This window comes from Aquarana catesbeiana, linkage group LG12, assembly GCF_042186555.1.
Source record: "Aquarana catesbeiana isolate 2022-GZ linkage group LG12, ASM4218655v1, whole genome shotgun sequence".
Lineage (NCBI taxonomy): Eukaryota > Metazoa > Chordata > Amphibia > Anura > Ranidae > Aquarana > Aquarana catesbeiana.
Window position 1 is genome coordinate 77,279,265 of NC_133335.1, and position 13,604 is coordinate 77,292,868.

Here is a 13,604-nt window from a genome sequence, read left to right on the forward strand (position 1 = left end):
GCGAGTTTGGGGTGGGGAACTTGACTGGCCTGCACAGAGTCCTGACCTCAACCCGATAGAACACCTTTGGGATGAATTAGAGCGGAGACTGTGAGCCAGGCCTTCTCTCCAACATCTGTGCCGGACCTCACAAATGCGCTTCTGGAAGAATGGTCAAACATTCCCATAGACACACTCCTAAACCTTGTGGACAGACTTCCCAGAAGAGTTGAAGCTGTTATAGCTGCAAAGGGTGGACCAACTCAATATTGAACCCTACGGGCTAAGACTGGGATGCCTTTAAAATTCATGTGCATGTAAAGGCAGGCGTCCCATTTGGTATATAGTGCATTTGAATGATTTTAAGGCAATTGGTCCGATCAGTTGTTTAAATCTTCTCCCAAATTAACTTTTATTGGTGTCATCGATATGATTGGTGTGGCATTTGAAATACAGATTTGGATTAAATATACATTTTGTGTGAATTGTGTGAATAATCTGCATCAAAATCGCCTGTTTCTTAAGCCTAAATGAGAATTTTAAACATGAACTCAAAGGATTTAAATTATCTATAAGTAAGCACACCCAATGGAAATTGTTGACTTTTTGGACATATTTGAACAAAGAAAGGTGATATACTTGAATTACAATACAAGAAAATGCACCCTTGCCTTTAGAACCTGGTATTGTTCCCTTAAGCAGAAATGACTTCTTGTAAGGTGTTGCATATCTGCCCACCAGTCTCTGACAATGTAAACATTTTGACCAAATTTTGCAAATTGTCTTCAATTTCCAGATGTTTGTGAGTTTTCTTGCATGAACTGCCCATTTCAAAATCCCCACAACATTTCAATGAGGTTCAAATCAGGGCTTTGTCTAAGCCAGTTCAACCATTTTTTAAAAACTTGTTAGTAGGTTTGCTGTGTGTTTGGGATCATTATTGTGTTGACAGATCCATTTCTAGTTCATCTTTGGACAAATGGCCTTACATACTCATCAAGCACACTTTGATATGATGCAGAATTCAGAGTTGACTCCATGATACACCATTCTAAATTCATGGATTTGAAGTGGTAATAAATATAGTGGTGGACCCTGGACCGACATAGGGGTGCTGCTGGGTAGAGGGGAGGGAGATCAGAGAAAGTTAATGACCCAGAAATTAAATATAAAACGTAACTTTTGGGTCCTGGTGTCACTTTCTGCTAGGGAAGAAACAAAAGGAGTGCGGTCTGCACTCCATTAATTTCATTGGAGGACAGGTGAGAGACATCATTGATCCTTGATATCTCATTAAAGAGAACCCAACACCAAAAAATGCCTCACATAAGGTACTTTTTGTCCCCTACATCAGTGGTTCTCAACCTCAATCCTCAAGTACCTCCAATAGGCCTTGTTTGCAGGTTTTCCTTTATCTTGCACAGGTGCTTTAAATCAGAGACAATGGCTTGGTATTTTGGACAGCTATGTTATCTAAGAGAAATTCCCAAAACCTGGCCTGTTGGGGGTACTTGAGGACTGAGGTTGAGAAACTCTGACCTACATGACACCCTAGTAGACCCACGCACTTAAAACCCCCCCAAAATATGTTTGAGCTCGCCTCCACCCTCACATACGTGAAAGTAAACAAAAAACGTTGATTACCCTACACACATTACTTACAGATGGACACACCACCGATGAACTTTAGGGGCTTGGATGTCACCTATGGAAAATGTTGATGAAGTTTGTCGCGGGCGCACGCAATTTTAAAGTCGTTCTAAAGCCAAAACATTTTTGCCTTAATGCATTCTCTGGATATATTTTTCTGACCTCCCCTTTCCCTGTGTGAAGGGGAAGAGAGAGGAGAACCAGCACTGTGTACGGCTGCATCTCTTCTCCCCTCTCTTCCTTTCCACACAGGGACTCCAGCAGCAGCAGGAGCCATTTGTTGCTGTCAATCAAATAAAGTGAGGAGGCAGCGAGGGGCGGGCTAAGCCCCTCTGTGTGTGTTTATGGAGTAAAACTCCATAGACACGTGCAGCTTGGGAACGAGTGAGCAAGCAGCTTGCTATGGGGCACACGAAGAAGAGGAGGAACCAAGATTGCCAGTGAGCGACTCCTGAAGAGGAGGATTGGGGTCGCTCTGTGCAATACCATTGCGCAAAGCAGATGAGCATAACGTGTTTGTTATTTTAATAAAAGATAAAAAATAACCTTTAGTAGCAACTTGACATGTTGGGTATCTATTTACTCGGTGCAACATTATCTTTTATGTTATACAGAAAGTTAGGTAATATGTTGCATTTATATACCGTAAAATTAACTTTATTTTTTACTGAAATTTTGCATTTCATAATTTGTTATAATAATATTGTGGGACATAAAAAATTGGAACTAATGCTATTTTATTCTATAGGGTGTCTGCTTCCAGAAAATATTGAATGCTTTGGGGTTTTATGTAATCTTCAGGCCTAAAATGATTTTTTAAACATGTATGCAAAAAATGTATTAACGGCTATGGCGGCAAAAGGGCTAAATGTTTTCTTGTGACAGATCAGCATTTTCATTAGTTTAGATTATGAGGATGAATACACCAGGGTTGATTTACTAAAGCAAATAGGCTGTTTACAATACAAGGGAATTTTCCCTTACCTTAGTGAATTGGTGAAAATTTACTTTTTGTAGAATACCCAATCACATGCAAGAAAAAAAAAAAACGACATTTTTGCTTGCACGTGATTGGATGATGGAAGTCAGCACAGCTTGACCTCATTCACTATCCTTTTGCAAAGTGAATAAGCTTTTTTCCCCTTAGTAAATTAAAGGATAACTAAAAGCAAAACTTTTTGTTGTTTTATATAGTGTGGAGAGGGATTAGAATGCTTGTCAAGTTTTATTGCTGTCTGTGCCCTCGTTAAGGAGACTTAGGGAGCCCATTAAGGAGACTTAGGGAGCCAATCCAGTTCTATTATGGAGCATTCTTTCAGCACTACTGATTGGCCTCACTACCCCTGTCTTTGGCAGAAAGCCAGTAGCTTACTCACTATCTTATGATAGAATTTGCTGAAGCTTCCCACCCTGATAGCTAGTTATTGATCTATCATACGTATGCTGCCATGGAAGCACCAGAAAAACAGAAAATTATATCATACTTACCGTAATTTTCTTTTCCTGGTGCCTTTCCATGACAGCATACGTATGATAGTTGCCCTGCCTACTTCTGCCCACAGGACCAGTGAGAAGCTATAAAAAGTTACCACCCACACAACAGCCCCTTCCCTGTACATCGCTAGGAACGAACTGGTGGGTTCGGTATGCTGCCATGGATAGGCACCAGGAAAAGAAAATTACGGTAAGTATGATACAATTTTCTGTTTTCCTGGTGCTTCCATGGCAGCATACGTATGATAAATCAATAACTAGCTATTAGGGTGGGAAGCTTCAGCAAATTCTATCATAAGATAGTGAGTAAGCTACTGGCTTTCTGCCAAAGACAGCTGTAGTGAGGCCCATCAGTAGTGCTGAAAGAATGCGCCATAATAGAAGTGGATTGGCTCCCCCGGCCTGTCATGTTGGCTGACATCTCTGCATAAGGTGCCCACGATGTTCAGATGCTGCTGAAGGAACGTACAGCAATTACTTTCAGTGGTTGCAGCCCGGGAATGGGCTGTTGTGTGGGTGTTAACTTTTTATAGCTATGCACTGCTACTGTGGGCGGAAGTAGGCGTGGCTACTATTATACGTATGCTGCCATGGAGGCACACCAGCAAAGACAATTTCCATGGGCATACTTAGTTTTTCACATGGCTGTAGATTAACATATGCTTATTGAAAACAATTTTCAGTATTGCGATCTTCATTATTAATATTATTGTAATAAAGAGCACAGCAGATCACTTACTGGTCATCTCCCATTTCCTTCAGCCATGCCATCTCCCTCTGCGTCTGTCCATTTGCAAGTTCCTAGAGCCACAGTAACACATGAACATGTCAGAAAAGTCCATTTCTGTGAGAGAGCTCAAGATTTTAACATAATGCAAAGATATAGAAGCATTTCACAATGCAGTATAATAAGACAAGACATATGGCTTTCATAGATTTTTACCCTCAATTAAAACAAAAAAGCTGAATAAAAGAAAGGTAAAAAAAAACTTGGTATTCATACCAAGCATTTAGATGTGGCCATCATGTCTATGAACAGCAGCAAAAAGGATAACTGGGCTCTGGCTGCAAAGGTAGCACAATTACTTTCCACCGACATTTATACATCACCATTACAGATCGGTAAATCTTCCTCTGTTCACATCCTGTTTTAAATTCTTGAAACCTGAACTTAGTGGCAAATTCCATTAAAGTCTATGGAGGCCATTCTTGATTCAAAATTTAAGCTATTTTTAAGGCTACTAGGCAAGCTGCTGTCAAAAAAAGGCATGGGGAGCTGGGCACTTCCATTAGATTAGAATTAGAATTCTAATCTAATCCATTAGATTAGAATGCTTGTCAGGTTTTATTGCTGTCTGTGCCCCCGTTAAGGAGACTTAGGGCACTTCCATTGGAACATTTACCAAAGCAACAAAAAAATGTATTTTTAATTACCATACACAACTCTTTAAAGAGGCATGGCTAAAGTCAGAGATTTCTCTGCAACCAGTTTTTTTTTTTTTTTTTTTTTTAGCAAAGTAACATTGTGTGTTTCCTTTGGATGGTTATGTTGTATCACTCAGAGATAGGCTTCTCAGGCTGGCACTGTCTTGCTTCTGACCAGAAAGAAAGGTTGGAGTGCCCCCATTTGAAATCATTACAATTTGAAATAAAAAAGGCTTGTTTGGGTAGTTTTGACTGTGACACCTAATAGAATTGAATTTACTGATGGAAGTAGCAGAGAGGAAATTTTATTCTTAAAAAAAATTGCTAAAGATCTTAAACTCATTCAAATTATCCACTGGCAAAACAGTTTAATAGTATACTTTGGAAGCTTATTTCTTTGCAATACCACATTGCATTGTCTTAAACGTTTAGTCAAATGTCAAAACAAAGTGCACAAACACACTTTAAAATCACAACCCTGATTCCTGGAATCCCCTCCTGCTCCTGTATTCCCATTATTCCCTAAATATTCAATATATAGACCTCAGGTATGTAAAAAAATTGGCTGTCTTCAGGACAGAACATGAGCAGTTGAATAGGCAGCAAATAGAAAGAGACAGGCAGTTTGTATCTTAAAATAAACACTAGAGTTTATCATTTCTAGAGATAATAGCCACAAATATTGTACAGTGGCTGGTTAGGCTGCAACATATGAGGGAGAGACAAGACATGTTTTTATCTTGAAATAGAAATTGAATGTATTACTTGAAAGACAATAGCAAATATTTACAGTGGCTTTCCATGCATCAGTTGCCCTTAAAGCGGTGGTAAACCGCTGAAAACCCCCCCCCCAAAAAAACATAAACCTGCAAGACAATAGCATAAGTGCTAGTATGCATCGCATACTAGAACATTATGAAATACTTACTTTAGAATGAAGCCCCCGCAGCAGCGCCCGGTCACCGCTGAGGGGGCTGGCATGTTCCCTCCGCGTTTCTTCCAGGTTTGCGTGCTCTGGCGCTGTGAGTGGCCGGAGCTGCGATGACGTCACTCCGGCGCATGCGTGCGGGAGCCCTCTGTTCCAGCAAGGAGCTTTGAAGTTCTGGTACGATACGCAGGACCTTCAGAGTGCATTCGGGCCGCTGACGTCAGCGGCTGCTTTCAGGGTGAATATCTCCTAAACTGTGCAGGTTTAGGAGATATTAATTTTACCTACAGGTAAGCCTTATTATAGACTTACCTGTAGGTAAAAATCACCAAGCGAAACCGAAGCACCAAGGTCTGGCAGTCTGAGACTCACTTTGTCCAAGCTTTTTGTGATGCATCCCCTTCCATATTATTTAGTGGAAAATATTAGCAGCTACCTTTTTTTCTTCTTTCTTTTTATTTAGGTTAAATTTTTGCTTTTATATGTATTTACTTTTTTTTTGGTATTGATGAGGTCGTTTGGTTGTACACAGGAGAGGCACACCAGCAATCCCTCTGCTTTGCCAACATAATCTTTTGCATCTCAGGCAGCCAGTTGCATTTTGTATACTACAATAATACCCCTTGTGTGCTATAGTGAAATGAATGGAATCCCAATAAAATGAAAAGATTATCAGCTGGGAGGGATGCTGCAAGGGGGACCCAACTGAAATTTTGTGTAAGTCTTTCTCAATGGACAAAAGGCGAAGAGAAAGCAACAAAAAAATAAGATTTTTGACTTACCAGTAAAATTTGTTTCTTGGAATACAGTACAGGACAGTATAGGACATCCCCTATGTAACACCTCCCATTTGAATAGGAAACTGTATCCCATAACATGTATACCCGGTGAACAGTGCAGAGCTAGGACCAAGAGAAGCACTTTGGTGAAGATCAGAGGGGCCATGGACAAATAAAGGGAAAGGTAACAAATTGGAAGAGCTGAGCACTTAGACCAAAACGCAGATGATGTATGTCAGGATGTACGTCAGGAAAAAAAATGAAAATGTGCAAGTAAGCATTCATGATGTCCATGGAGGCCAGAAGATCCACAGGCTGGAGGCAATGACCAACCTGGCCAATTCTATGTGAAACTTGCAGGAACTAGTAGAGCTTTTTCAAATCTAGAATGGGCCAAATGTCTCCCTTTGCTATGGGAACCATAGCATTCCTTTTTTTGGGTCTGGGGTAATAACCCTCTGAGCAAGGATCTGGTCAATTGGAGCAAGAGGATCCACCCATCTTTGCGGGCAAGTAATGGCTGGCAGGATGAAGGTCGGCATGAAGGTCGGGATCGCTGCGCTGATCGCCGGATTGATAAACTTCTCTGCTTCTCTTTCCTGGAATTAAAGTAGAATGGTGGCATTCCAGGTTCCTGCCCTAAAATTGTGTATTTCAGAACATTAGAATATAGGGAGATGTGCAATGAATGCACAAAGGAGTCGCCCCTTAGGACTTTAACGGCAGAATAATGTATAGAGAGTAAGTTATATAAAATGCACATAAGTGCCAATTTTATTAATTATATAGAAAGTATGAAAAATATGAAAAAATACGAATTACAAATACACAAAATATTCACTTACAACCCGCTGCCTGAATGGAATTAAGGTCAGATGGATAGATTTACAGCATGTATCCCAACATGTTTCAGAGATTATTATGTATTGTTCCTTCATCAGGGCTTTACAGTTGGGTGATCAAATCCTTATCTGTAATGTAAAGTTTATAGGGTAATGAAATGACATCATAATATGTAAAATTGTTGAAGAGTATCAGTCATAACAATTTATATATTATTTAATATTAAGGCTAGTTATACTTACATAGATGATGTTCATAAAAAGTCATACAAAGCAAAATAGTAACCAGAAATAGAACAGACTGGCTAAGAGGTCCACAAGAATGTAGGATGGGCAGTTGTAGGTGCAGGGCCGAGTGCTGCAGCGCATCCACAAGGGACGCCTGATTTAGGTCTAAATAGTCAGATAGTAGAGAAAAGGGAGAACAATATAAAGTTAGTCCCACATACAGTTTGAAAAATCTATCAGACTGCAATGTAGGGACATAGGGATATCTATCCCCAGTTAGCCAGTACAAAGTAGTAGTAGTAGTAGTTTTACCTTTAGGTTTACACATTCGAGGTGCAGACCTCTGAGCAGCAGTTCCTCAACTGACAAGTGCCCAGTGAGTGTCTGCGTCCTAAGTAGCACAACTGATATGGCTTTAGCCAATCAGTGTGACTAACAACGTAAATGGGAGTGCCCCAGCTAGTCAGCTGTATAAACAACAGCTGTGAATGGAGCTCAGAACGTCTCCCTGACGCGGAGGCGCTACTTAGGACGCAGACACTCACTGGGCACTTGTCAGTTGTGGAACTGCTGCTCAGAGGTCTGCACCTTGAATGTGTAAACCTAAAGGTAAAACTACTGTTTGTACTGGCTAACTGGGGATAGATAGCCCTATGTCCCTACATTGCAGTCTGACAGATTTTTCAAACTGTATGTAGGACTAACTTTATATTGTTCTACCTTTTCTCTACTATCTGACTATTTAGACCTCAATCAAGCGTCTCTTGTGGATGCGCTGCAGCACTCGGCCCTGCACTTACAACTGCTCATCCTACATTCTTGCGGACCTCTTAGCCAGCCTGTTCTATTTCTGGTTACTGTTTTGCTTTGTATGACTTTTTATGAACCTCATCTATGTAAGTATAACTAGCCTTAATATTAAATAATATATAAATTGTTATGACTTATACTCTTCAACAATTTTACATATTATGATGTCATTTCATTACCCTATAAACTTTACATTACAGATAAGGATTTGATCACCCAACTGTAAATCCCCTGATGAAGGAACAATACATATTAATCTCCGAAACATGTTGGGATACATGCTGTAAATCGATCCGTCTGACCTTAATTCCATTCAGGCAGCGGGTTGTAAGCTTTGGGTTGATATATTTACCTTGTATACATTGATGTGTATTTTTTAGTGAATATTTTGTGTATTTGTATTCGTATTTTTTCCTATTTTTCATACTTTCTATATAATTAATAAAATTGGCACTTATGTGCATTTTATATAACTTACTCTCTATACATTATTCTGCCGTTAAAGTCCTAAGGGGCGACTCCTTTGTGCATTCATTGCATTTCTCCCTATATTCCATTTAATCAAGGATGTTGGCAGCACTCCATACATTTCCAGTTCTCACACCACTTTTTTATTTCAGAACATTAGATGGTCACAAACTTCACAGTGTGCCAGTGTGTGAGAGACATTACAGCCATTCATCCTGTGATAGTCGTTCCTAAGATCTTCCGTGCAAGTTAAAGGCCTTGGCTGGGCTATAGCCATCTGCCTATTTTGCTTGCTATCTGGTAAGAACGTTTTTCTTAAGGTGGCGGTGCACTTTTTTGCTGTGAATCACTGTGGTGCCATTGAGAAGAGGATTTACCCTACTACTTTCAATATGCAAATATTTTTGCAACAATTGGGACTTTTCTAGCACGGCTTCTCTTATTATTTCTTTTTTTTTTTTTTTTTTTTAGATGTAAACACAACCTCTAAGATCTCATATAAATTTTAACATAATGATATCACTCGGAAAGCCTATTTTCAATTTAATTTCTAGCTTTCATGAAAATAACAGCTGGTGGTATTGATTGATATAAAGGTCCTTGTTTGGACACTTTGTGTTATGGAGTGACAACAGGCTGCCCCTGTCTCCCACAAACTGCTGCCAGTAAATCACCCTGTTACATGCTCTCTCAAAGGAAACTAAACGCTCTTCTGTGCCGATGCTTATTGTCCAGGTATATTGCACTGTTGCTACCTTTAAAAAAAGGGCTTTTGAAAAAAATAATTGCAGCCAACAACAGGAAATATGCGCTCTGGAAAAAACAAACAAATGCAGTTATCCTGTTATCTCTGCAGTGCATGTGGACAGACCATACATAGGCTGCAAGACATCAGCAGCATTAAGATAAAATTAGGGCCATGGACAGATTCGGCTCTGAAATACCTTGGTACATATATACCCTCCTGTTTATCTCCTACCTTTGACCTTAAAGGATAAGTTCACTTTTTAGAAAAGAATAATAAATGCACTTTTTTTAGGTAAAAAAATTTGCATGTGCTAGTTCATTAGAAACTACAAGCTGACAGCCGCAAAGGATGTTGGGGCTTGTAGTTCAATCACACAAAGAGCTGTGTCAATGAATGATATGGTCATGTGGGCAGAGCCCCGCACGACCGTGATAATTTCAAAAAGTGACAGCCAGTACAGGGAACATCTCCCCATACTGCTGTCACAGTGAGTGAGGGGGGGGGGGGGGATCGGCAACGACTGCAACATTTGGGAACATGTTACATGTTCCACCCTAATGGGTGGAACGTGTAATATGTTCCCAAAGGTGAACTTATCTTTTAATTTCCCCCTATTTTTGGGCAAAGTACACTCGTGGTATCGCAGACTGCATTCGTGGTTCAGGTGATGCAACATTATCAAAATTAGCATTTTACCAAAATTTCTATACCTTTTCCAGGCCCTACCTATCGTTATTCCGCCTCGATACTTTCAACAAGTTCATTCTCTGTTTACTGAGTTCACAAACAGTCCTGAATCTGCCACCAACCATTGACATTGCCTAAGCAATTTGGGGGACCAGCCGTCCCATATTTACATAAATATTACCAAGCGGCCCACTTAGGCAGACTAATCGATTGGTGCCAACATGCGGACCTTAAACTCTGGCCACAACTAGAACAGGCCCAAACCTGTGTCCCCTTGTGCAGAGCACCAAAGTGTTTTGGGGATTTACCCCCTCCCGCTCTCAAGGCTCACCCTTTAATAGGACCCGAATATGCTGTTGGCTTTTCTCTACTACGTTGACTTCCGCTCTTTGACTCTCCGCTCTTCCCTATCTTGTGCAACATGCGCTTTCCCTCCAGGTCTTCAAGACAGATCCTTTCACCCTATACTAGACTCCGGGCGCTTTCAGGCCTTCCATTTCTTGATAGCAGAGGCCTGGCCCTCCCTGCAGCTCCTGGCAAGTTCCACAGGCACTTGGACTTTTGGAGGGCATTGCAATTGCATCACTTCTTGCATTCTCATCCACCTACACGCTCCTTTTGTCTCCCTACGTTGGAAGAATACTGTTCCGATTTAGGAGCTTTTCCTCACACATTTTCGAAAGTCTACTCCTTACTTGTAGCCCCCCCCACCGATGATTACCATCTGCCCTTTTTAAAAAAATGTGAATTAGACCTGGGTAGAACCTTCACAGCGGATCAATGGAATAATATTATTAGGTTTTCCTTAAAATCCTCGATTTGTACGAGGTTCCAGGAAACCAACTTCAAAATTTTGACTCGGTACCACACACCATTGCTTTTACATAAATACTTTCCCAATACTACTGATCAGTGCTGGGGGTACCAGAAGTAACAGAGGACTTCTGGCACATATTTTCTGGTCCTGCCCTAGACTCAACCATTACTTGGAAGAGGTTTGGAGTATTGTTCAACAGTTCAACGATTATAATGTCACAGAGGATCCAGCTTTCTTTCTCCTTCATGTTTCAAACATACAGTGGATGTAAAAAGTTTACACACCCCTGTTAAAATGTCAGGTTTCTGTGATGTAAAAAAAGAGACAAAAATAAATTATTTCAGAACTTTTTCCACCTTTAATGTGACCTATAAACTGTACAACTCAATTAAAAAACAAACTGAAATCTTTTGGCGGGGGGGGAGTAAAAATAAAAATAAAAAATAACGTGGTTTCATAAGTGTGCACACCCTCTAATAACTGGGGATGTAGCTGTGTTCGGAATTAAGCAATCACATTCAAACTCATGTTAAATAGGAGTCAGTACACACCTGCCATCATTTACAGTGCCTCTGATTAACCCCAAATAAAGTTCAGCTGTTCTAGTAGGTCTTTCCTGACATTTTCCTAGTTGCATCCTACAGCAAAAGCCATGGTCCGCAGAGAGCTTCCAAAGCATCAGAGGGATCTCATTGTTTAAAGGTATCAGTCAGGAGAAGTGGAGAAAATATGGCACAGCAGTGACATTACCAAGAACTGGACGTCCCTCCAAAATTGATGAAAAGACGAGAAGAAAACTGGTCAGGGAGGCTGCCAAGAGGCCTACAGCAACATTAAAGAAGCTGCAGGAATATCTGGCAAGTACTGACTGTGTGGTACATGTAACAACAATCTCCCGTATTCTTCATATGTCTGGGCTATGGGGTAGAGTGGCAAGATGGAAGCCTTTTCTTACCAAGAAAAACATCCAAGCCCGCCTAAATTTTGCAAAAACACATTTGAAGTCTCCCAAAAGCATGTGGGAAAATGTGTTATGGTCTGATGAAACCAAGATTGAACTTTTTGGCCATAATTCCAAAAGATATGTTTGGCACAAAAACAACACTGCACATTACCAAAAGAACACCATACCCACTGTGAAGCATGGTGGTGGCAGCATCATGCTTTAGGGCTGTTTTTCTTCAGCTGGAACAGGGGCCTTAGTCAAGGTGGAGGGAATTATGAACAGTTCCAAATACCAGTCAATATTGGCACAAAACCTTCAGGCTTCTGCTAGAAATCTGAACATGAAGAGGAACTTCATCTTTCAGCATGACAACGACCCAAAGCATACATCCAAATCAACAAAGGAATGGCTTCACCAGAAGAAAATTAAAATTTTGGAATGGCCCAGCCAGAGCCCAGACCTAAATCCGATTGAAAATCTGTGGGGTAATCTGAAGAGGGTTGTGCACAGGAGAGGCCCTCGCAGTCTGACAGATTTGATGTGTTTTTGCAAAACAGAGTGGGCAAATATTGCCAAGTCAAGATGTGCTATGCTGATAGACTCAAACCCAAAAAGACTGAGTGCTGTAATAAAATCAAATGGTGCTTCAACAAAGTATTCGTTTAACAGCCCCGGAAGAATTTACCCCCTTCCTGACCGGGCCATTTTTTCGATATGGCACTGCGTCGCTTTAACTGACAATTGCATAGTCGTGCGACATTGTACCCAAACAAAATTGATGTCCTTTTTTCCCCACAAATAGAGCTTTCTTTTGGTAGTATTTGATCACCTCTGTGGTTTTTATTTTTTGAGCTATAAGCAAAAGAAGAGCGACAATTTTGCAAAAAAAAAAAAACACAATATTTTTTACTTTTTGCTATAATAAATATCCCCAAATTTAAAAAAAAAAAAAAAATTCTTCATCAGTTTAGGCCAATTTGTATTCGCCTACATATTTTTGTTAAAAAAAATAAATAAGCGTATATTGATTGGTTTGCGCAAAAGTTATAGCGTCTAAAAAAATGTACATGTTTATTTTTTTACTAGTAATGGCGGCAATCAATGATTTTTATCGGGACTGCGACATTGCAGGAGACAGATTGAAAATTTTGACACTTTTTTGGGACCATTGACATTCATACAGCGATCAGAGCTAAAAATAGCCACTGATTACTGTATACATGTCACTGGCAGGGAAGGAGTTAACACTAGGGGGCGATCAAGGGGTTAAATGTGTTCCCTCAGTGTGTGTTATAACTGTGGGGAGATGGGACTGACTGGGGAAGCATTAGGAACAACACATCTGTCTCCTCACCCGACAGACACATACTCCCGTACTGGCTCTGTCAAGAGCAATCACGGGTGCCCGGCAGACATCGCGGCCGCCGGGTACGCGCATCGGCTCTTAAGTAACGCAGGGGGCGCGCGCCCCCTATACCCGTGGGAAGCAGAGGATGTCATATGATTTGCGCAGGGGAGCCATTCTGCCACTGTCAAACGATGGTGGGCGATCGGCAAGCAGTTAAGTTTGTGCACACTTATGCAACCATATTATTTTATTTTTACTTCCCTCCACCTAAAAGATTTCAGTTTGTTGTTCAACTGAGTTGTACAGTTTATAGGTCACAAGGTGCAAAAAGTTCTGAAATGATTTATCTTTGTCTCATTTTTTTACATCACAGAAACCTGAAATTTTAACAGGGGTGTGTAGACTTTTTCTATCCACTGTACATATCAAAATCTACAAGAGATCGGTGCTTCACC

General features: G+C 40.5%; 1 protein-coding gene across 1 annotated transcript in view; it reads right to left on the minus strand.

Moving 5' to 3' along the window:
- The window catches only part of TBKBP1 (TBK1 binding protein 1), a 254,032-nt gene that overhangs the window by 129,489 nt on the left and 110,939 nt on the right, over positions 1 to 13,604 (minus strand). The window contains exon 6 of the mRNA XM_073608092.1: positions 3,863 to 3,924. Within this exon, the coding sequence (XP_073464193.1) occupies positions 3,863 to 3,924 (62 nt within the window). The remainder of the gene's footprint in view (positions 1 to 3,862; positions 3,925 to 13,604) is intronic.